General features: G+C 47.2%; 1 protein-coding gene across 1 annotated transcript; it reads right to left on the reverse strand.

Annotated features, from left to right (window-relative positions):
* Positions 1-431: 431 nt before the first annotated feature.
* Positions 432-3,429, reverse strand: LOC125537673 (mechanosensitive ion channel protein 5-like). The gene is made up of 5 exons (XM_048700989.1): positions 1,718-3,429; positions 1,517-1,640; positions 1,148-1,441; positions 849-1,051; positions 432-717 (listed from the first exon to the last, which is right to left on the reverse strand). Exons 1-5 carry the CDS (start codon positions 3,427-3,429, stop codon positions 432-434), a joined length of 2,619 nt encoding a protein of 872 aa, XP_048556946.1.
* Positions 3,430-25,957: the final 22,528 nt, after the last annotated feature.

Consider the following 25,957-nt stretch of genomic DNA (forward strand, 5'->3'; position numbering starts at 1 on the left):
AGGTCATGGTGGCGGCGGCGTTCATGGACGGAAAGAAGGCGGTGTGCTTTTCATACGAACTAGAGGTTACGAAAACTAAGAAGTAATTATCCGCGGCTTTTTTTAGTTGGAGCATCTCCAACAAGAGCCCCCATTATAAATCCCCTAAAGACTAAATGAGGATTGCCTTTTCATCCCCCCGATATTGCACTTAACTCCAACAACAACAACAATGCTCATCTTGCCTTCTTCTCCCCTTCCCCCATCGCTCAAAAGCTAAGCGTAAAACCTACCTCATGTGTTGTTACTCGATAACACATCATGTTCTCCTCAGCAAGTTGTCGATCAAAATACTTTATATTTTACACCTTCTACAAAACTAGAGGACTTAGCAATCTGAAATCTTGAGTGCACAACCTCACCAATTAAGTTGGTGCACATGGTAACAAATTTCAAAAATTTGTGTTCCATGTTGTTGGCATCCTATTAGAATGGATAGGGGGCGCGTTCCGAACATTGATGTCGAGTTGCAACATCCGGTATTCGATGTCTAGTTCTCTTAGAATCTTCATCATCTCCTGGAGAATCAGCTCCCTCCTCTCGAATCTCATCCCTATGTCCTGGAAGTTGATGGTGTGGCGGCACCATATGGTTATCTTGAGTCGGTTTGTATCATCGATGTCGCGGAGCACGATCATGGAGCCAGGGTACCAATGTTCTTTCTTGTTGTCGAGATAACTGAAATTCGAAACAAAGTAAAAGGGAAACTCAACAAAGTTAAAGTAGAACCAAAATATATATAAGTGGCGTAATTAGCCAATTGCTCAAACAGTGCAGAAAAGGAGTGAGGCAAGTGCAATGGCACGTACTGCATCAGCCTTTCCTTCATGAGGGCCAGCTTCTCCGCCGGCGTAGCGACGTTAACAGAGAAGTCAACCGCGTCTCCCATGTCAGGACTCCGGTAGTAGTTCATGATGGGCAAGACGGCGAGCTGGCTGTTGGGATAGTAGATCTTGAGGTTGTCGTGTCGGAGGAAGATCGTCGTCAGGATGTTCATCTCCTCGACGACCACCTGAAAGATCCGTTCATCCACGTCGATCAGTTATCCCGAACAATCTCGTGTGTCAACTCAGTAAAGCAGCAGAGGCGGGGAGAATCTCTGAGCGACCTGCATGCCGTCGACCTCGCAGCGATCGCCGACGTCGAAAGGGTGCACGATGAACAGGAAGACGATGGCCTCGAAGACGGTCTTGAGGGTGTTGCCGAACATGAAGACCGCGAGGACGAGCTGCGAGCTGAGGAGGACGAAGAGGCGCGTGGTGGCGATCCCCAGGATGAGGAGCCACAGCGCGAGCACGACGAGCGCCACCAGCACGTTGGCCATCTGGTGGAGCTTGTTCACCGCCGTCTTGGTGTCGTTGAGCGTCAGGGCCAGGGCCTTGCGCTCCCTGAACGCGTTCACCTGCAATCACAAGTTTAGAACCCACACCACATGGAGTATGTTGATAACGGACTGTCGATGCAGAGCTTCACGTACCACCCAGTTCTTGAGCGCTCTCTTGCTGACCCTGTTGTTCTCCTTGGCTCCTTCGAAGAGATCCATGGCTTTCACAGCCTCCTCCTCCCTCATGAACCGCATCAGATCCGACAAGTATATGTGCCTGCATGCAACATCGTTCACCATCAAGAATTTGATGAGCATTTTTCAACAGCAACACCAATGTCTGGGAGTAGTTACTTGGATCCAGGTTTGGCGACGTTGTGGAAGATCTTCTTGGCAGCAACCTTAGCCTCGTACTCGCTGTGTATCTGCGTCGCCATCTCGTCCCCCAGGTCGGACGCATGCTTGATCTGCTCGTCCATGGTCGTCAGCGCTCCGTACCGAATGATCCTCATCAGCCTCTTCATGCTCCACGCCGAGACGTTCTTCTGGTTCATCTTTTGGAGCTGGTCGATCGAGATCCCGTCGTCCGACTTCTGCTTCTGCAGCTGCTTGCTTAGGCGCCCGCTCTTGGGCACCGCAGCGGCGGACTCCCTCGGCGTGGTCGCCCCCGCGCTCTGCAGCCGCTGCACGTCGTCCACCAGCGGCGGGCCGGACAGCGTCTCGATGACGTACTGGTTGAAGAGCGCGTCCTGGATCCTGTCGAAGTAGGTGGAGACGTGGAAGGAGGAGGCCAGCACCTTGACCAGCAGCGTCTTGACGAGCCGGATCACGGTGGCCACCAGGAGGCACAGCAGCACCTTGGTCACGTAGTGCAACACCACCGTCTGCGTCTCCAGCCGGTCACCGTTGTCGAAGAGCAGGTGCCAGGAGATGAGCGCGGCGCCGAGCCAGAGCACGGTGCGCACGGCGCGGCGCACGCCGTACACGAAGTAGAGCACCTTCTTGCGGAGCATGAAGTTGCGCTCCACGAAGAAGACGGTGATGCGGAGAACCCAGCCGGAGACGAGGCGGCCGCAGATGAGCACGAACACCAGGACCTCCCACTTCCAGAGTGGGAGCCCCGAGAACTCCTTCCCTTGCAGGCTTCGTATCTTGAAACTGCACACCAGCGTGGCCACGATGATCACCAGGCCGGTCCATTCCAGGATGATGAGGCAGTCCGTCCTCTCGCGCTTGAAGTCGGCGGCGGTCACGCCCTCGTCGATGAACGGGTCGTCTTCCTCGTCGTCGAGCGCGCCGCCTGACTTGCCGATCAGACCCGACTTTCCGATGAGACCCGACCGGTAATGCCCGGATTTGGGCCGCCCCTTCATGACGAACGACTTGCGGTCGTTGCGCTCCCCGTCGGCACCGGGGAGGACATTGGACGGCGGCGGGGGGTCCATCAGCCGGGAGCGCGTCCTGCTGCGCGACAACAGGTCGTTCCCGGCCGATGTCGACGTGCAACGTACCACCTCGGCGGTGTCGACCCTTGCGTTCGCATCCTGGTTTCGATTGTTGTCGGCGGTGGCGTCCGAGGAGGAGGCTGACGACGACGATTGGCCGAGACGCTTCTGGGCATCTTGGAACGAGACGCGGAGCTCCCGGGAATTGGTGACGGACGTGGGCGGGCGCGGCGGCCTCCACGTCTCGTGATTCTCCTGACTCTCCTCTATTTCCAGGTCGGGATCGAGCAGCAGCTCGCCGCCGGCCGCCGCCTGCTTCCGTAGGAAGTTGCCGATGAGGCGGTCCGCGGGGTCTTGGCTGCATTCCGCTCTGACGCCCAGCGCCGGCGACGCGGAAGACTGCGGCTGGCGGTTCTGGAAGCTGAACGTCTCGCCCGATCCAGACCCCGACCCGCCCGTGCCCTCCGCCGCGTGCGAGGTCGAGGGGTCGGCGTCGATCTTGACGACGACCTCCCGGCGGTCGGTGTCGCGGTTCTGGTCCTGCTCGAAGTCGAACGAGCCCGACTGTGACGACTTGTTTGACCCGGCCGACTGGACGCCGGCCTTCTGCTGATGATCCATTGCGCGGCCGGGGTGGAGAGAACCACCCGGCGGGCTAACCAGCAACTCCTAGACGGCCTGGTTCGCTGATCACCAACGGCCAGACTCGCGCGTGGAGCGCGCGGCGCCGGCACCGGAGGAGACAGCGGCTGCGCCGGACGCTCAGGCCGTCTCCTGGCACGCGCGCGCATCCTCATGCAACACTAGCCTCACGGCGCGACACGGCCGCGCGCACCATGCAGGCGTGCGTGCATGCATGCACCGGCCGGCCTGCGGCGAAAAAAATGTCGATCGACCGGTCAGGCGACCGGGGGGTGACCGAGCTAAAAGCAGCGGCGTGAGCGTCGTCGTCGGCCGCGGGAGGTGGAGAATTCTGGACGTGTGGCTACGGGATCCCGGGAGCCTCATCGGCAGTGGATATATTTGGGGGCGCCGGAGACGTGTTTGCTGTGAAGGGAAGGGAAACGCTCTCCGCAACGGACGGCGAGCAAATTATAGTTGGCGGGCGGGGGTGGTGGGCTAGTGATGGCTGTGAAGTGTGGTGGGCAAGGAAAGCAAGAAAAACATGTATCATCGAGATGGAAGTGAAAGAAGAACTGCTGATGGACCGGTGCCCCGCTCCACCACTATCTAGTTTACTAGATACATCCATTTCCGAAACAAGTAATTCCGAACGGAGGGAGTAGATCTTACCCCTCCCAGTCGCCCATCTAGCAAGACCGCTCCAAACCCCTCCAAGTCGCCTCGAATAAGACCGGCCTTGCTTCAACTTATACTTTCCTTCTCGATTGTGTCGATGATTTTCTTGTGTCGCCCCAGCAAAACCAATGACATTTCAATGCTTCCAGAGCACCCACAATGTGCGGATTATGATAACTCTCGTGTCCTTAGTATGAAGTTCGTTTTTCCTCCCTGTTGTGCACCACGCACTTAGACTGTCATGTGCCCACTCCGGCCTTCCCAAGGCCCGGCAAACGATTGCCCAAGTCTCCCGAGCAAAACTGTAGATTAGGAGGAGGTGGTTGATAGTTTCCTTACCTTGTGCATAGAATGGGCAGACATTCTGATGGGGAAGAACCTACACTTTAGAGGTGCTCCCGACTTCCATGTGAATTCTACCATTGGTGCAACTTTTTTTTTGGAGAAAAGAGATGAGCCCGACTTTATAAATAAAGACACTAGGCAGTGTTCCAGACAAACCACAAACCAGCAATCACGACCACACCCACACCCAAGGGCGGAACGAAAGTACGAGGTACAGGGCACCCAGGCCGCCAACACGGCACGCGGGCCGGAAGATAAGGAAGAACCAACATAGCAGAACCGACGAAGCCAACAACTAAGTCAAAAGAGACGCCAAGGCAACTACACAACTGGCTCCTGCCATGATAGGAAAGACACCGAGGCCCGAATTGTAGAGAATAGAAGGTCAAAAGCGTCTCGGTCTTCCGTCTTAGTCAATGATCTCCACTGCTGCAGGAATAGGAAAGATTTGAATAAGCAGTCAACAGGTTTAGCAGGAAAAACATGCTCGATTGTAAATTTGTTCCTGGTAGTCCACAAGGCCCAACAAATCGCCCCCCAGACCAACCCAAAGTAATCGCTTAGTGACCCCAGCCAGGTCCTTGGCGAGAACCCGAAGTTCAGAGAAGGATGACGGGGCCCAGGACACCTGAAGCCATGACCTAAAACAACACCAGGCCAGTTTAGCCAGCACACAGTGGAAAAAATACATGATTCGTGTCCTCCAAGGCACCACAAAGAGCACAATGCTCCGAGCCCGGGCCATTACGTTTACGAATTTGGTTAGACGCAGGGACGCGACCTTTGAAAGCTTGCCAGAGGAAAATCCTCACTTTAGGGGGAATACGGGCCCTCCAAATTGGGCTAAATCTATTAGTGGGGGCTGTTGGGGAACGTAGTAATTCAAAAAGTTCCTACGATCACGTAATATCTATCTAGGAGAATCATAGCAAGGAGACGGGAGAGTGTGTCCACGTACCCTCGTAGATCGAAAGCGGAAGTGTTATGTAACGCGGTTGATGTAGTCGAACGTCTTCATAATCCAACCAATCCAAGTACCGAATATACGGCACCTTCGTGTTCAGCACACGTTCAACACGATGACATCCCTCGAGATCTTGATCCAGTAGAGGGTCGAGGGAGAGTTCCGTTAGCACGACGGCGTGACGACAGTGTTGGTGATGTGATCCGCGCAGGGCTTCGCCTAAGCACTACGACAATATGACCGGGGTGGTAAACTGTGGAGAGGGCACCGCACACGGCTAAGAAACAATTGTTGTGCTTTCGGGTGCCCCCCTTCCCACGTATATAAAGGAGGGAGGGAGGAGGAAGCCGGCCCAAGGGGGCACGCCATGGGGGGAGTCCTACTAGGACTCTGTTCCTAGTAGGATTCGCCCCCTTTCCTTCCAACGGAGAGGGGGAAAGGGGAAGGGAGTGAGACAGAGAAGGAAAGAGGGGGCCATGTTGGGGAACGCAGTAATTTCAAAATTTTCCTACGCACACGCAAGATCATGGTGATGCATAGCAACAAGAGTGGAGAGTATTGTCTACGTACCCTCATAGACTGTAAGCGGAAGCGTTATGACAACGCGGTTGATGTAGTCGTACGTCTTCACGATCGACCGATCCTAGTACCGAAAATACGGCACCTCCGTGATCTGCACACGTTCGGCTCGGTGACGTCCCACGAACTCAGGATCCAGCAGAGTGTCGAGGGAGAGCTTCGTCAGCACGATGGCGTGATGGCGGTGATGATGATGCTACCAGAACAGGGTTCGCCTAAGCACCGCTACGATATGACCAAGGTGGATTATGGTGGAAGGGGGCATCGCACACGGCTAAGAGATCAATGATCAACTTGTGTGTCTATGGGGTGCCCCCTGGCCACGTATATAAAGGATGGAGGGAGGAGGAGGCCGGCCCTCGTAGGGCGCACGCAAAGTGTGGAGTCCTTCTAGGACTCCCTAGTCCTAGTAGGATTCCACCTCCCACATGGAATAGGAAAAAGGGAAGGGAGAAGGAGAAGGAAGGAAGGGGGCACCCCCTTTCCCTAGTCCAATTCGGACCAGTCCATGAGGAAGGGGCGCGGCCACCCTTGAGGCCTTTCTCTCCTTTCCCGTATGGCCCATTAAGGCCCAATACGAATTCCCGTAACTCTCCGGTACTCCGAAAATACCCGAATCATTCGGAACCTTTCCGATGTCTGAATATAGCCTTCCAATATATCGATCTTTACGTCTCGACCATTTCGAGACTCCTCGTCATGTCCCCGATCTCATCCGGGATTCCGAACAAACTTCGGTCATCAAATCACATAACTCATAATACAAATCATCACAGAATGTTAAGCGTGCGGATCCTACGAGTTTGAGAACTATGTAGACATGACCGAGACTCATCTCTGGTCAATAATCAATAGCGGAACCTGGATGCTCATATTGGTTCCTACATATTCTACGAAGATCTTTATCGGTCAAACCGCATAACGATATATGTTGTTCCCTTTGTCATCGGTATGTTACTTGCCCGAGATTCGATCGTCGGTATCTCAATACCTAGTTCAATCTCGTTACCGGAAAGTCTCTTTACTCGTTCTGTAATGCATCATCCCGTAACTAACTCATTAGTTGCATTCCTTGCAAGGCTTATTGTGATGTGCATTACCGAGAGGGCCCAGGGATACCTCTCCGATACTCGAAGTGACAAATCCTAATCTTGATCTATTCCAACTCAACAAACACCATCGGAGACACCTGTAGAGCATCTTTATAATCACCCAGTTACGTTGTGACATTTGATAGCACACAAGGTGTTCCTCCGGTATTCGGGAGTTGCATAATCTCATAGTCTGAGGAACATGTTTAAGTCATGAAGAAAGCAGTAGCAATGAAACTGTAACGATCATCGTGCTAAGCTAACGGGCGGGTCAAGTCAATCACATCATTCTCTAATGATGTGATCCCGCTTATCACATGACAACTCTTTGTCCATGGCTAGGAAACTTAACCATCTTTGATTAACGAGCTAGTCAAGTAGAGGCATAGTAGTGACACTCTGTTTGTTTATGTATTCACACATGTACTAAGTTTCCGGTTAATAAAATTTTAGCATGAATAATAAACATTTATCATGATATAAGGAAATATAAATAAAAACTTTATTATTGCCTCTAGGGCATATTTCCTTCAGGCCGCGCCCCCTCCCCTTGTCCAATTCGGATTGGGCTAAGGGGGCGCGCGCCTCCTCCCGTGGCCTGCCTCCTCTCCTCCACTCACTACAAAAAAAATACACTTCCGTGATGATACGTGTTTGTCACAGTAGGTCGCGTTTTTTTCATGCATGTACATCCATGACAAATTTATGACGACAGAATCAAGATAGTCATACATGTGCTGTCGTAGAAGTGTTCCATGACATTACCAAAATTATCATCACGGAAGTGTTCACTTCCATGACGATAAATCGTGCGTCACAGAAGTGCTTTCGTCAAGGGTGACCGACACGTGGCATCCACCGTAACGGAACGCCGTTAAGCTATCGGGTCGGGTTTTGGATCCGATAACCCGTTAACAGCCTCGACCAATGGGAAATTTCCACGTGTAAAATTCTTATCTGGCCGGACGAAACACGTGTCAGCTTGTCAGTGGGTCAGATAGGCGCCTATGATATGTCGACACATGTCACGGCCCAACAGTGGCCCATTTACCTTACAAAGCCAGCCCGTTTGACTTGGTCAAAAGTTAACGGGCTGGCCCATGAAAAGCCTATTAATGGTCTCTTCGCAAATAGCCCATTTTATGGCCCGTTAACTCACGGCCCGTTAGGCCCTAAAGGAAATCGGCGCAACAACGTCATGTGGGCCGTCGAATATAATACCAACCCTTTTCACTTTCGGCCCGTGTATGGCCCACGACGTCTTTCGACCCATATGAGGCCTTCGTATCTTTCGGCCCATTATAGGCCCATGGTGACTCTAGCCCATAATGAACAGTAATTTTTTTATACCCGTTAACGGCCCATGATTTACATGGGCCGTTTCTAGCCCGTGTTAGCTTTCGACCTATTGACGGCCCATACGTTCTTGGGCTCCTTTTCGGCCCTTGATTACTTCCGGCCCGTTACTGGCCTGTTCCCCTAATGGGCCAAATTCGGCCCATGGCAAGAGTCGGCCCGTTAATGGCCTGTTCCACTAATGGGCCAAATTCGGCCCATGGCAAGAGTCGGCCTGTTACTGGCCTGTTACCCTAATGGGCCAAATTCGGCCCATGGCAAGAGTCGGCCCGTTTTTGGCCTGTTAACCCGTTGCGCCGTTTCTAGCCCGTCCTATATTCTGGCCCATTAACGACCCGTTATGCCTGTGACAGAATTAAGCCTTTGCTGTCCTACGGCCTGTTAACGGCCTGTTACCGTGCTGGGCCGATACCAATTACGCCCGATTATGGCCCATGTAGACCCATTTATCCGACGACCCGAGGCCCACCGATTACAGGCCCATTTATCGACGGCCCGTAGGAGACACATGAATCCTACGACCCGTATATGGCCCATGGTAGTTGCGGCCACTAGCAAACCAGGGAAAAAGAAGACTAGGAAATAAATAAGGCCAAAACTAATGCTAGGCTATTAAGGCGATTGCACAGATTACATCCACTCGGCATCAAAGATCGCCACCAGTGCAAATATAGGGAACACCCTACACTATACAAAAATGGCTTGCTGTTTTCTTCAGGCGGTGGCTGCACGTTAAGAATAAATTTGTATCGCACCAAAACAAATTACAACTATATAACAAAAGGAAGGTTGGCATAAAACTTAACAGTCTAGCAGATAAATGCACCACCAAAAGTTCAGAAGCTCAGTTCATTTGACCTGACTGTTACGTTTTCATGCTGTATTGTCCGATGGAGCACCATAACTCTCGCCTTCATTTCCCCTAGGCTCCTGAACAACATAGCAAATGTCTGTTAGTCTGGTTTCAAAACCATGCATATCTTGACGACATTGAGCAATGTTTCTCCTTGTTTCACAAAGGGTCTCTATTAGGGAATGGACTTGTGTCTGGAGCGTAGCTACAACATTGCTTTGAGCTTGCATATCTTGATCATGAGGCAGTTTGGACGATATTGCCTTAACAATCAACCCAGTATTACACAGGAACGTGTTTTTGGCACTATTAGTGGACAGGTACTGACCCACTGCAGCAAGAGCTGACATTGCGGTTATAGTTGCCTCGCCACCTTCAGAAGGTGGCGGTTCCACCATTTTTTCCATAGCTTGCTGAAAAGTTGAGGTTTTACATTAGTAGTACTAGAACAAAAGATATTAAGGAGGCAGCAAAACCAAACAAAATAGCTTTGGTCTATATACAGAACTTATTTTGGTGAACCCATGTAAAATATTAGTTGTATTTTATTGCAAAGTACATAATAAAACCAGGTTCCAAACATATGACCATGTACCATCGCTAATGTATTGTCTATTTCTTCACATTGTATTGAGGGCTAAGGATAAAGAGACGAAGTTTATAATACGGTAAGCATAGTATGACGTCATTCATATCACAAAACAACTGAGAACAGACAAACAGGCAATTGTAACATTGTGTGGGCAAGTCCAGCACGGAACTAGATTACGGGTCAAGATCAAAGGAACATCACTCCTCTCTTTTAAACCTTGTAAGGTGAAATGATACGCTAAGACAATTGTGTATAAAATTGAAAAGAGTAATAGACATTGGCTGCAAACCATGCAGTTCAAGGCACAAGTCAGAGTAAGTAGTAGTTAAAAGGCATGAGGATTAAGGACTTACAATGGCGGCTTTGACTGGTGTAGTCATGCCCTTCTTCTTGCTGGTGTGACAGTCCTTGAAGATTTCCACAGCATTTGGTTCAGGTACTTTTTGGTCCTTGCGGGCTTTCCTCTGCATTTGGAACAAGTCAATATAGATATGATAATATGGTACAGCGAAAAGAGTGAAACAGCAGCTAATTACAAGAGCCTCGTAGTGTGCAATATAGCTACGAGATCCTGTCGTCGGTTGGAATTTCACTTTCGTACGATTGGCCTTGTTCTTTGAACAGTTCACCTACATGAAGATAGATTTGTGTGGCACATGCATAAATAGGACTTCAACATGTGATCTGATGACATATATGTATATAATGTACCTGATACTTCGGATCGGACCAGTGTTTAACGAGGCCCCTCCAGTCTTCATCAGATATATTTTCCACTGGAGATGTTTGGGCAAGTTCACTGTTAGCCTTGCCTTCAAAGTGAGTTTTCCTCAAGTTATACCGATACTGTCGCAGAGCAGACTGGAAAACATGGGTGCAACCTTGTCTGGTTGCATCATCTTGGCTATCCAACTTGAACTGTTGGAAATATGCCCTAGAGGCAATAATAAATTAGTTATTATTATATTTCATTGTTCATGATAATCGTTTATTATCCATGCTAGAATTGTATTGAGAGGACACTCAGATACATGTGTGGATACATAGACAACACCATGTCCCTAGTAAGCCTCTAGTTGACTAGCTCGTTGATCAATAGATGGTTATGGTTTCCTGACCATGGACATTGGATGTCGTTGATAACGGGATCACATCATTAGCAGAATGATGTGATGGACAAGACCCAATCCTAAGCCTAGCACAAGATCGTGTAGTTCGTATGCTAAAGCTTTTCTAATGTCAAGTATCATTTCCTTAGACCATGAGATTGTGCAACTCTCGGATACCGTAGGAGTGCTTTGGGTGTGCCAAACGTCACAACGTAACTGCGAAAGTGTCTGTTGGGTTGGCACGAATCGAGACTGGGATTTGTCACTCCGTGTAACGGAGAGGTATCTCTGGGCCCACTCGGTAGGACATCATCATAATGTGCACAATGTGACCAAGGAGTTGATCACGGGATGATGTGTTACGGAACGAGTAAAGAGACTTGCCGGTAAAGAGATTGAACAAGGTATCGGGATATCGACGATCGAATCTCGGGCAAGTATCGTACCGATAGACAAAGGGAATTATATACGGGATTGATTGAATCCTTGACATCGTGGTTCATCCGATGAGATCATCGTGGAGCATGTGGGAACCAACATGGGTATCCAGATCCCGCTGTTGGTTATTGACCGGAGAGTTGTCTCGGCCATGTCTGCATGACTCCCGAGCCCGTAGGGTCTACACACTTAAGGTTCGATGATGCTAGGGTTATAGGGAAAGTATGTACGCGGTTACCAAATGTTTTTTCGGAGTCCCGGGTGAGATCCCGGACATCATGAGGAGTTCTGGAATGGTCCGGAGGTAAAGATTTATATATGGGAAGTCCCGTTTTGGTCACCGGAAAAGTTTCGGGTGCTATTGGTAACGTACCGGGACCATCGGGAGGGTCCCGGGGGTCCACCAGGTGGGGCCACCAGCCCTAGAAGGCTGCGTGGGCCAAGTGTGGGAGGGGACCAGCCCCAGGTGGGCTGGAGCGCCCCCCCCCACCAAGTCCCAAGGCGCAAGGGAGAGTGGGAGGGGGCAAACCCTAGGTCCAGATGGGCCTTAAGGCCCACCCTAGGTGCACCCCCTCTCTCCCCCCTTGGCCGCCACCCTAGATGGGTTTTGGGGCTTCCGCCACCCCTAGGGAGGGAACCCTAGATGGGGGCGCAGCCCCTCCCCTTCCCCTATATATACTTGAGGTATTGCGGGCTTCAAGACACACGAGATCATCTTCCTCTTGGCGCAGCCCTACCTCTCTCCCTCCTCGTCTCTCGTAGTGCTTGGCGATGCCCTGCTGGAGTTCCGCGCTCCTCAACCACCACCATGCCGTCGTGCTGCTGCTGGAGGAGTCTTCCCCAACCTCTCCTTCTCCCCTTGCTGGATCAAGGCGTGGGAGACGTCACCGGGCTGCACGTGTGTTGAACGTGGAGGCGCCGTTGTTCGGTGCTTAGATAAGAATCAACCGCGATCTGAATCGCTGCAAGTACGACTCCTTCATCCGCGTTCTTGCAATGCTTCCGCTTAGCGATCTACAAGGGTATGTAGATGCACTCCCCTTCCCCTCGTTGCTAGATTACTCCATAGATTGATCTTGGTGATGCGTAGAAAATTTTAAATTTCTGCTACGATCCCCAACAGTGGCATCATGAGCTAGGTCTATGCGTAGTGTTTATGCACGAGTAGAACACAAGTTGTTGTGGGCGTCGATTTTGTCAATTTACTTGCCGTTACTAGTCTTATCTTGATTCGGCGGCATCGTGGGATGAAGCGGCCCGGATCGACCTTACACGTACTCTTACGTGAGACAGGTTCCACCGACTGACATGCACTAGTTGCATAAGGTGGCTAGCGGGTGTCTGTCTCTCCCACTTTAGTCGGATCAGATTCGATGAAAAGGGTCCTTATGAAGGGTAAATAGAAATTGGCATATCACGTTGTGGTTTTGGTGTAGGTAAGAAACGTTCTTGCTAGAAACCTATAGCAGCCATGTAAAAACTTGCAACAACAATTAGAGGACGTCTAACTTGTTTTTGCAGCATGTGCCGTGTGATGTGATATGGAAAAAAAGATGTGATGAATGATATATGTGATGTATGAGATTGATCATGTTCTTGTAATAGGAATCACGACTTGCATGTCGATGAGTATGACAACCGGCAGGAGCCATTGGAGTTGTCTTAATTTATTTATGACTTGCGTATCAACATAAACGCCATGTAATTACTTTACTTTATTGCTAAAGCGTTAGCCATAGTAGTAGAAGTAATAGATGACGAGACAACTTCAAGAAGACACAATGATGGAGATCATGATGATGGAGATCATGGTGTCATGCCGATGACAACGATGATCATGGAGCCCCGAAGATGGAGACCAAAAGGAGCAAATGATATTGGCCATATCATGTCACTATTTGATTGCATGTGATGTTTATCATGTTTTACATCTTATTTGCTTAGAACGACGGTAGCTTAAATAAGATGATCCCTCGTAATAATTTCAAGAAAGTGTTCCCCCTAACTGTGCATCGTTGCGAAGGTTCATTGTTTCGAAGCACCACGTGATGATCGGGTGTGATAGTTTCTAACGTTCGAATAGAACGGGTGTAAGCCAGATTTACACACGCAATACACTTAGATTGACTTGACGAGCCTAGCATGTACAGACATGGCCTCGGAACACGGAAGACCGAAAGGTCAAGCATGAGTCTTATAGAAGATACGATCAACATGAAGATGTTCACCGATGTTGACTAGTCCGTCTCACGTGATGATCGGACACGGCCTAGTTAACTCGGATCATGTTTCACTTAGATGACTAGAGGGATGTCTATCTGAGTGGGAGTTCATTAAATAATTTGATTAGATGAACTTAATTATCATGAACATAGTCTAAATTGTCTTTGCAAATATGTTGTAGATAAATAGCTCACATTGTAGCTCCCTGTTTCAATACGTTCCTAGAGAAAGACCAAGTTGAAAGATATTGTAAGCAATGATGCGGACTGGGTCTGTAGTCCGAGGAGTGTCCTCACTGCTACACAGAAGGCTTACGTCTTTAATGCACCGCTCGATGTGCAAACCCCTACAACGTCGTCTATGGATGTTGTGAACACCTGACAGACACATCCTGATGACTACTTGATAGTTTAGTGCACCATACTTTACAGCTTAGAATCGGGATTCCAATGACGTTTTGAATGCCATAAGACATATGAGATGTTCCAAGAGCTGAAATTGGGATTTCAGGCTCATGCCCGTGTTGAGAGGTATGAGACCTCTGACAAGTTCTTTTGCCAACAAGATGGAGGAGAATAGCTCAGCTAGTGAGCATGTGCTCAGAATGTCTGGGTGCTACAATCACTTAAATCAAGTGGGAGTTAAACTTCCAGATAAGGTAGTGATTGATAGAGTTCTCTAGCCACTATCACTAAGCTACTAGATCTTCATGATGAACTATGACATGCAAGGGATGGAGTTGATCCCGGAGCTGTTCGCGGTGCTTAAGACCGCAAAAGGTAGAAATCAAGAAGGAGCATCAAGTGTTGATGGTTTAACAAGACCATTGGTTTCAAGAAGGGCAAGGGCTAGAAGGGAAACTTCATGGATGGCAAACCAGTTGCCGCTCCAGTGAAGGAACCCAAGGTTGAACCCAAACCCGACACTAAGTGCTTCTATTGTAAGGGGAACGGTCACTGGTAGCGGAATTACCCCAAATGCATGGTAGATAAGAAGGCTGGCAACTTCAACAAAGTATATACGTGTTATTAATGTGTACCTCACTAGTACTCCTGGTAGCACCTGGGTATTGGATACCGGTTCAGTTGCTATTATTGGTGACTTGAAGCAAAAAGCTACGGACTAAACGGAGACTGGCTAAGGGCGAGGTGACGATGTGTGTTGGAAGTGTTTCCAAAGTTGATGAGATCACCATCGCACGCTCCATCTGCCTTCGGGATTAGTATTGAACCTAGATAAATGTTATCAGGTGTCTACGTTGAGCATGAATATGATTAGATCATGCTCATTGCAATACAGTTATTCATTTAAGTTAGAGAATAATGGTTATTCTGTTTACATGAATAATACCTTTCATGGTCATGCACCCTATGTGAATGGTTCATTGAATCTCGGTCGTGTTAATACGCATGTTCACGCCAAAAGATGTACGGTTAATAATGATAGTACCACTTTCTTGTGGCACTGCCGCTCAGGTCATATTGGCGTAAGATGCATGAAGAAACTCCATGTCGATGGATGTTTGGAGTCATTTGATTTTGAATCGCTTGACACATGCGAGCCATGCCTCATGGGCAGGATGACTAAGACCCTGTTTTCAGGTACAATGAAACGGGCAAGTGACTTGTTGGAAATCATACATGCTGATGCGTGTGATCCAATGAGAATTGAAGCGTGCGGTGGATATCGCTATTTTCTCATCTTCACTGACGGTTTGAGTAGATATAGGTATATTTACTTAATGAAGCACAAGTCTGAAACATTTGAAAAGTTCAAGCGATTTCAGAGTGAAGTTAATAACCATCATAACAAGAAGATCAAATTCCTACGATCTGATCGATGAGAATTTCTGAGTTATGAGTTTGGCAATCACTTAAGACATTATGGAATTGTTTCACAGTTGAAGCCACCTGGAACACCACAGGGTAATGGTTTGTCCGGACGTCGTAATCGAACCTTATGAGATATGGTGCGATCTATGATCTACCGTTTTCATTTTGAGGATATGCGTTAGAGACAGCTGCATTCACTTTAGATAGGACACCATCTAAGTCTGTTGAGACGACGTCGTATGAATATGGTTTGGCAAGAAACCAAAATTGTCATTTCTTAATGTTTAGGGCTGCGATGCTTAAGGCTTCAGCCGGAGAAGCTCGAACCTAAAAGAGGACAAACACATCTTCATAGGATACCCAAAGGTGATAGTTGGGTATACCTTCTATCTCAGATCCGAGGGCAAATTGTTTGTCGCTAAGAACGGGTCCTTTCTCGAGAAGGAGTTTCTCTTGAAAGAATTGAGTGGGAGGAAGATAGAACTTGATGAGGTTGTCGAACCTTTACTTCAACCAGAGAGTGATGCAACCCAGAAAGATGTTTTCTGTGGCGCCTATGTCTGTTGAATAGGAAGTTAATGATAGTGATCATGAAGCTTCGGATCAAGTTGCTATCGAACCTTGTAGGTCGACAAGGATATGTACTACTCTGGAGTGGTATGGTAATCCTGTCTTAGATATCATGTTGTTAGACAACAATGAACCTACGAGCTATGGAGAAGCGACGGTGGGCCCGTATTCCGACAAATGGTTAGAAGCCATGAAATCCGAGATAGGATCCATGTATCAGAACAAAGTATGGACTTCGGTGGACTTGCCCAATGATCGGCGAGCCATTGAGATAAATGGATCTTTAAGAAGAAGACGGACGTGGGTGGTAATGTTACTGTCTATGAAGCTCGACTTGTGGGAAAGAGTCTTTTCACAAGTTCAAGGAGTTGACTACGATGATAATTTCTCACCCGTAGCGATGCTTAAGTTCGTTGGAATCATGTTAGAATTAGTTGTATTTTTCGATTATGAAATCTGACAGATGGATGTCAAAACAAGTTTTCTTACTAGTTTTCGTAAGAAAAAGTTGTATGTGATACAATAAAAGGTTTTGTCGATCCTAAGGATGCTAAAAGGTATGCTGGCTCCAGCAATCCTTCTATGGACTAGAGCAAGCATCTCGGAGTCAGAATATATGCTTTGATGGAGTGATCAAAGCTTTTAGGTTTATACAATGTTTGCTAGAAACTTGTATTTACAAGAAAGTGAGTGGGAGCACTACAACATTTCTGATAAGTATATGTGGATGACATATTGTTGATACGAAATAATGTAGAATTTCTGGAAAGCATAAACGGTTGTTTGAAGAGTGATTGTCAAAGGAAGACCTGAATAAAGCTACTTACATATTGGGCATCGAGATCTATAGAAATAGATCAAGACGCCTGATGATACTTTCAAAGAACGCACACCTTGACATGTTTTTGAAGGAGTTCAAAATAGATCAGTCAAAGAAGGGGTTCTTACCTAAGTTGTAAGGTGTGAAGTTGAGTAAGACTCAAAGCTTGACCACGTCAGAAGAAAGAGGAAGGACGAAGGTCGTCCCCTATGCTTTTGTCATAGGCTCTATACGGTATGCCATGCTGAGTACCGCACCTGATGTGTGCCTTGCCACATGTCTGGCAAGAGGGTACAAAGGTGATCTAGGAGTGGATCACGAGATAGTGGTCAAAATTATCCTTAGAGGAATAAGGAAATGTTTCTCGGTTATGGAGGTGATAAAGAGTTCGACGTAAAGAGTTACGTCGATGCAAGCTTAAGACCTATTCAGATAGCTCTGAGTAGAGATAGCGGATACGTATAATGGAGCAACAATTTGGAATAGCTCCAAGTGGAACGTGGTAGCAGCATCTACGATATGACATAAAGTTTTGCGAAATACATAGGGATCTGAATATTGCATACCCGTTGACTACAACCTCTCTCACAAGCATAACATGATCAAACCCAGAACTCATTGAGTGTTAATCACATAGTGATGTGAACTAGATTATTCAGTCTAGTAAACTCTTTGGATGTTGGTTACATGGCGATGTGACCTGTGAGTGTTAATCACATGGCGATGCGAACAAGATTATTGACTCTAGTGCAAGTGGGAGACTGTTGGAAATATGCCCTAGAGGCAATAATAATTATTTATTATTATATTTCATTGTTCATGATAACCGTTTATTATCCATGCCAGAATTGTATTGATAGGAAACTCAGATACATAGACAACACCATGTCCCTAGTAAGCCTCTAGTTGACTAGCTCGTTGATCAATAGATGGTTATGGTTTCCTGACCATGGACATTGGATGTCGTTGATAACGGGATCACATCATTAGGAGAATGATGTGATGGACAAGACCCAATCCTAAGCCTAGCACAAGATCGTGTAGTTCATATGCTAAAGCTTTTCTAATGTCAAGTATCATTTCCTTAGACCATGAGATTGTGCAACTCCCGGATACCGTAGGAGTGCTTTGGGTGTGCCAAATGTCACAACGTAACTGGGTGGCTATAAAGGTGCACTACGGGTATCTCCGAAAGTGTCTGTTGGGTTGGCACGAATCGAGACTGGGATTTGTCACTCCGTGTAACGGAGAGGTATCTTTGGGCCCACTCGGTAGGACATCATCATAATGTGCACAATGTGACCAAGGAGTTGATCACGGTATGATGTGTTACGGAACGAGTAAAGAGACTTGCCGGTAATGAGATTGAACAAGGTATCGGGATACGGACGATCGAATCTCGGGCAAGTATCGTACCGATAGACAAAGGGAATTATATACGGGATTGATTGAATCCTTGACATCGTGGTTCATCCGATGAGATCATCGTGGAGCATGTGGGAACCAACATGGGTATCCAGATCCCGTTGTTGGTTATTGACCAGAGAGTTGTCTCGGCCATGTCTGCATGACTCCCGAGCCCGTAGGGTCTACACACTTAAGGTTAGATGACGCTAGGGTTATAGGGAAAGTATGTACGCGGTTACCGAATGTTGTTTGGAGTCCCGGATGAGATCCCAGACGTCACGAGGAGTTCCAGAATGGTCCGGAGGTAAAGATTTATATATGGAAGTCCCGTTTTGGTCATCAGAAAAGTTTCGGGTGCTATCGGTAACGTACCGGGACCACCGGGAGGGTCCCGGGGGTCCACCAGGTGGGGCCACCAGCCCTAGAAGGCTGCATGGGCCAAGTGTGGGAGGGGACCAGCCCCAGGTGGGCTGGTGCGCCCCCCACCAAGGCCCAAGGCGCAAGGGAGAGTGGGAGGGGGCAAACCCTTGGTCCAGATGGGCCTTAAGGCCCACCCTAGGTGCGCCCCCCTCTCTCCCCCATTGGCCGCCACCCTAGATGGGTTTTGGGGCTGCCGCCACCCCTAGGGAGGGAACCCTAGCTGGGGGCGCAGCCCCTCCCCTTCCCCTATATATACTTGAGGTATTGGGGGCTGCAAGACACACGAGATCATCTCCCTCTTGGCACAGCCCTACCTCTCTCCCTCCTCGTCTCTCGTAGTGCTTGGCGAAGCCCTGCTGGAGTTCCGCGCTCCTCCACCACCACCACGCCATCGTGCTGCTAATGGATGGAGTCTTCCCCAACCTCTCCTTCTCCCCTTGCTGGATCAAGGCGTGGGAGACGTCACCGGGCTGCACGTGTGTTGAACGCGGAGGCACCGTTGTTCGACGCTTAGATCGGAATCAACCGCGATCTGAATCGCTGCGAGTATGACTCCTTCATCTGCGTTCTTGCAACGCTTCCGCTTAGCGATCTACAAGGGTATGTAGATGCACTCCCCTTCCCCTCGTTGCTAGATTACTCCATAGGTTGATCTTGGTGATGCATAGAAAATTTTAAATTTCTGCTACAATCCCCATCACAATATCCTGAAGTACCTGAAAATAGTAATAGACATTGGCTGCAAACCATGCAGTTCAAGGCACAAGTCAGAGTAAGTAGTAGTTAAAAGGCATGAGGATTAAGGACTTACAACAGCGGCTTTGACTGGTGTAGTCATGCCCTTCTTCTTGCTGGTGTGACAGTCCTTGAAGATTTCCACAGCATTTGGTTCAGGTACTTTTTGGTCCTTGCGGGCTTTCCTCTGCATTTGGAACAAGTCAATATAGATATGATAATATGGTACAGCGAAAAGAGTGAAACAGCAGCTAATTACAAGAGCCTCCCAGTGTGCAATATAGCTATGAGATGCTGTCGTCGGTTGGAATTTCACTTTCGTACGGTTGGCCTTGTTCTTTGAACAATTCACCTACAAGAAGATAGATTTGTGTGGCACATGCATAAATAGGACTTCAACATGTGATCTGATGACATATATATATATATATATATATATATATATATATAATGTACCTGATACTTCGGATCGGACCAGTGTTTAACGAGGCCCCTCCAGTCTTCATCTGATATATTTTCCACTGGAGATGTTTGGGCAAGTTCACTGTTAGCCTTGCCTTCAAAGTGAGTTTTCCTCAAGTTATACCGATACTGTCGCAGAGCAGACTTGAAAACATGGGTGCAAGCTTGTCTGGTTGCATCATCTTGGCTATCCAACTTGAACCTCATCTGTTGAAAATTATGGGAGTCTCATTATCAGCAACCTAGAAAGTATTGGACAGAGCAAGACGATATTACTAGTTTCCATACATAACCATACTTACAGATAAATGCTCGAGGAAGATGTTGAACTGGGTTTCGTCTTTGTCATTCCTGTACTGAATCCATGTTGGGAGGATACGTACATGACACCTAACAACAACCGCTGCCTCTGATACTAACTTGGCTGACTCTGTAGCATCACGTGGCCTTTTTAAACCAGCCTCAAAACGGATCTCCATTCTTCCTCCTCTAGATTTAGTTAACCTATCGAGCATTATCCCTGATGTTTGTTTCCTCTTGCGTCTAGGTGCTAGTCCAACAACAAACATAGGAAGTGTTAGTGTACATCAAACTGTGAGACTACATATAAAGAAGCATGCAACTGTAACTTGACTCCAGCAACTACCTTCTTGCTGTTGAAGCTCACAAGGTTCATCTGATATTGCCAACTCGTCTTGTGTCAAAGGGTGCTTGGGAAGTATTGTCAGGTGGCAAGGGAGCTTCAGAATGTGCTTCTAGCTCAGTTGACGCACGAGTACATCGTGCAGCTGGTAGTATTGTGGTAGGTGTTGCAAGAACTAGGGCTGTCTTTGCTTGTTTTGTGGCAGCTATTTGTTTCTGTTTGTCTTTTTTGCAACTCGTGTAGCATGGGATGCCGTGTTTGTAGAATTTTCTGCTGGACTTTAACCTTCTATTGCACCATCAGTACTAGCAGAATCTGCGGGATTCATCCGCTTCTCATTCCCTGCCATTCTGTGTTTCTTCCTCTTTCTCTGTGCCATGTTAAGTCAAGCCGACAAGAAAAACAAATAACAATTTAGTTCTTCAGAACAAATTGATGCATGATGCAGACGAACTGAACTTTGATGTTAGACAACCACATGATAGGAGGATGTAATATGTATGAAAAACAGGACGGAAAAGATAACCAGAACTATGATGTGTAAACTAAGAAGAAGACATTTCACCAAATTAGAAGCAATGCAATGGAAGGTAGACACCATATGAAAGATGCTACAAATATCGCTCTGCCAAGTTAACAGTGTCTCATCATAAATGGCGTTTAAACAAATGTGAAGCAGTACAAGAAATAAGTCATATGCAAGATGCAAACAACATCACACTACCATGTTAGAGGTCTCTCGTCATTAGTGCCATTGCATATTCACAGCATTGCATATTCACAACTTATGATGTGTAAACTAAGGAGAAGGCATTTCAACAAATTAGAAGCAATGAAAGCTAGACACCATATGAAAGATGCAACGAATATCACTCTACCAAGTTAAAATTGTCTCGTCATAAGCGCCATTTCAACAAATTAGTAATACAAGCTAGAAAAGAATGTGAGATGTAACCTATATCACACTTCGAAGTCAAACGTGTCTTATGATAAGTGATTGTTGCAGGTTACACAACAGTAGTAATTTGATGTAAGAACATGGTGTGATAGACAGATATTGTATGTTCTAGAAACAGGAGCACGTGTCTTATTCAAGTATAATGTGTAAAGTAAGCAGATGGAATTCAACAAAATTAGAAGCAATACAAGCTAGACATCACACATAACATGCAACCACATATAACAGTGCCAAGTTAGAGGGAGCACCGGTGATGCTGCACTAGGGGAGACGTGCTCATCATAAACACAACTTTGTTGAGTGTCTATGCATGTGTTATCTTGGAAATCATCTTGGGGGTGTGGAGGAGTAGAAACTGTAGAGGCCCTCCGTTCGGAAGGAGCACCTTTATCCGCTGCCTTGCTAACTTCCTTCCGCTTTATTGATTTTGAATTGTCAAGTAAAACCGACAAGAAAAAGCAATAAGATTCTCTCGTCAGAACTCATTCATGCATGATACTGACAATCACTACTTTGATGTAAGGCAAACACATGATACCAGGATGGAATATGTATGAAAAATAGGACGGCATGGCATGTTCACAACTGTTTGTGTAAACTAAGCAGAAACCATTCCAGCAAATAAGAAGCAATGCAAGCTAGACACCACATGAAAGATGCAACCAATATGACTCTGCCAAGTTAAAAGCGTCCCATTATAAATGGAATTTCAACAAATTAGAAGCAGCGCATGCTATAAATCATATGAAAGATGCAACTAATATCGCACTTCATATACTAAAGGTGTCTCGTCATGTTGATTGATGCGGGATACAAAAAAACAATAGTTTTATGTAAGGACATGCTTAATAGACATATGTACTATGTACTAAATATAGGAAGGCATGTCACATTAACAGGTATAATGTATAAGCTAAGCAGACTAGCACATGCAGTTTAACCAGATTGGAAGAATTACAATCTAGACACCATATGCAACATGCAACCACATATTACGCTGCCAAGTTATAGCAAGCACCTGCGATGCTAGTGTAGGGGAAATGCTGTAATCAACTACAGAGCTACATTCACTATCTTCATCTAGCATTTCTGTTTCTTGAGAATCATGTCGGGAGGCTGACGCTGCATTCTTTAAATGAGGAGTAGTCCCCTTGCCTACCTGCCTTGTCATAAGTGATTGATGAGGGATACACAAGAACATTAGTTTGATGTAAGAACATGGTTAATACACATATGTACTAGTATGTACCAAAAACAGAAAGGCATGTCATATTCAAAGGTATAATGTGTAAGCTAAGCAGATGCAATTTAACCAAACTGTAAGCAATACAAGCTAGATATCCGGCTGGAGTGGTGAGCATGATCATCTAGGACCTGAGAGCCTGGTGGGAGGCGGGCTGCTTCGCCACCATCGCAGCTTTTTAGTTGGCTTCCAGGTGATGCCTATCTTTGCTGGGCTTGTCACTGGCTCGGCCAGTGCCCTGACTAGCTATTTGTCTTCTGGTGCTCACGGGATGGTGGTTCATGTAAAAAAATATCTTTCCTTATCTTACCGACTTCAGCCTTTCGAATACAAGCTAGACACCATATGGAACATGCAACCACATATGACACCGTGAAGTTAAAGGAAGCACCTGGGATGGTGGTTCATTGCGAGCGAGGTCATCAACTCCAGAGCTATGTTCCCCGTCTACATCTGCTGACACTACACCCTTTAAAGCGTTGAAACGTGTCTTGCCTAGCCGCACACCAAACTGGAGCGACTTCTCTCTTTTCTTTTTGGCTTCTCTCATGGCAGCAGAGTCTGAAATACCCTTGCATAAAAACACAACAGTGAGAGTAAGGGTGAAGTGTGTGCATAACTAGTGCACTGTAAAAGTAGCAGATAGCAGGTGGCTAAAAAATAAATGACAGGAGACATATGATAGCTCTACAACATTGCATGGCAAACAAAATTAGATTCTACTCTGTATGATTTTGTAATATATGAGCATAGGAAATGCAGGTACTCCTCCAGCACACCACCACATGTGGTCATATCTAAGATAATAGTCGACTGAAAATAAATAGGTCAATCGATTTTTTAATGAACCATCCGATCTATAAGGAACGGGCAGATGGCCTTCGTCTACCTCCCGCCAGTCACTGTTGGTGATCTTTCTCGAACCGCCAGCGACCACCGGCCCAGACCCCTGCCTCCGCCGCCCCGCCCTCCCATCGACCTCACACCACCGCCGTGCTTGGCAGCGCCCCCAGGCCATCCCTTTAATCCCGGCCGACCTCCAGATCGGACGCCAGTAGCTCTACGCCGCACACGCCCCTAAGATAAACACCAAGGCGCTGCTTCCCCGACGTAATAGGCGTACTAGCGCCTGTTACGCCGGGGAATGCTTCCGTTAATTGGGAATCAAGTGGCCAGAAATTGAAATTCAGGGGGGCGACGGACCTCTAGCTAAGGTGAAATAGTATATGAGGAGAAACCTTGTGCATTGCGAGTTACTAGGAACATCTAGTATCAAGAAGAAGCGGTCAACTAGTGTCTTCTATGGGATGAATACCGTGCAAGCAGAGACGTAAGATTTGCACGAATATGGGAAGAGGAGTACCTTTTTCGGTTAACGGTGTGGTCACCTCCACAAGTCGCGCCGATTTTCTTCTTTTTATCGGGGAAACCGATGTTCTGGAGGGTGCATGCTTGGATGAACCCATGGCCAAATTGTTGACTGTGTTGCCGTGGCCGTATGTCGGCGGAGGGAAAGCACATCCGAGGCGGCGAAGGACGGCGTAGCAGGAACAACTCCGGTGCGGTGGAGGGTGGCAAAGTTAGAGCGGCAGCGGTGAGGTGCAGGACGGCGTGGTTGAACTGGCTCAGGTACGGACAGCTCGGCCTCGGCTTCAACTACTAGCCGTGGAGGGCATTGCGGTTGAGGTTGCGGTGGACGACGATGTCGGGGTATCAGCTCCGGCGTGATGGAGGAGGGTGGCGGTTGATGGGTGGGATGGGGTGGCTGACGGAGGATGCCGGGGTTTCGCGGCTGGTGGAGAGGTAGTTTTGGCGCCCATGGAGTACGAATGGGGAATTAGACGGGTGGGGGGGAACCATGTTTCGGTCTGGGACATGCTTGTTTTTGCCTTTTTTTAACAGAAGATGGGACACGCTTGTTTGAAATTTGGGGAAAGTACACACTTTGCCCCCCTCTTAAATTTCGGACCTACTGCGGGTCGGGGGTAGGATGGTAATCCCAGGTATCCCAAATAGTGGGCGGGAGCAATTTCGGCCGCGCGCATGTGTGCTTAGGCGGCCATTTTGTATGAATGTTTTTCGGATGCGGTTGCGTGGCGTCTAGATGAAGCTACAAGCCTACCCCGGTTTAGACCTTTGGACGTCGGGCTGGTAGGTTTCACGGGTCGGAGTTATTAGAAAAGTAAACATTGGTCTCACGCGGTTTCGGGCGAGTAGAGACTCTTTTGACGCTTCTTTCGACATTTTGAAACACAAGCATTCATGTTTAGAGTACTCTTGAACTATGAGGATTGACCTAAATATACAACGTTATATTTGACCTTGTATGTTTTAAAACCTCATTAAATTATCCGCTTCTTTTAGAAATTTTGACACATGAAAATCCTATAACTACGATTATGTTGGAATGGAGGAGCTAAATTTGAATCTATTTTGTACATGACTACATATGCTATTATGTACAAAATCAGAGCAAAGATTGGTGCCCCCATAATTTAGGTATGGTTTACAAATGCCATGATATAAAATTCAAATAATTGAATGGACTTCATGTTGAATTCAAATTTTTTTTAACCACCTTAAGTTGAATTCAAATGTATGCTAGTTCATAGGTAGTAGCTATTTATAATGTCCATTGTGTAACTTTCGTATGTATAATGTGCTTTACACACACAACATGAACTATACTCACGTTTATATTCGATTGCTCAAGCGATGCATTGTCTGGAGTTCAAAATACTAACTATGTGGATCAATTGTGTCGAATAATAACATAGACATGCTCAAATTCGATAGAATCTAGATGTCTGATGGATCAATCACCGCTCCTTACGCAAATTGCAAATATCATGATCCCATCCTAATATTTGGATACAATTTATATATTTAATCAATGTGTAGAGCAGTTGAAAGTGCAACTATCCCTAGGTGGTTTTGGTAATTCATAACAACATATAGCTCATTGAGCTAATGCTATTTCAAGATGATTATTTCAGGAAAGCTCAATGATTGGCATGGCATGGATGTGAAAGTGGAACCCTCAAAATGCTAAGGACAAAGAATTGGCTCAAGCTCAGAAGTTCAAGACTCTTCATTTTATATTTTAGTGATCCAAGATCACATTGAGTCTTTAGGAAAAGCCAATACTATCAAGGAGGGATGAGGTGTTGCTTAATGAGCCTCTTGCTTTATGTGCTTGGTGATATGCTC

The sequence above is a fragment of the Triticum urartu genome, chromosome 2 (genome assembly GCF_003073215.2).
Source record: "Triticum urartu cultivar G1812 chromosome 2, Tu2.1, whole genome shotgun sequence".
NCBI lineage: Eukaryota > Viridiplantae > Streptophyta > Magnoliopsida > Poales > Poaceae > Triticum > Triticum urartu.

Coding starts and splice junctions, on each gene's coding strand:
- LOC125537673 (XM_048700989.1), bottom strand. CDS start 3,429: ATGGATCATCAGCAGAAGGCCGGCGTCCAGTCGGCCGGGTCAAACAAG. Junction 1,052..1,147: donor GCGAGGTCGACGGCATGCAG/GTCGCTCAGAGA, acceptor CGGATCTTTCAG/GTGGTCGTCGAGGAGATGAA. Junction 718..848: donor ATGAAGGAAAGGCTGATGCA/GTACGTGCCATT, acceptor TTCGAATTTCAG/TTATCTCGACAACAAGAAAG.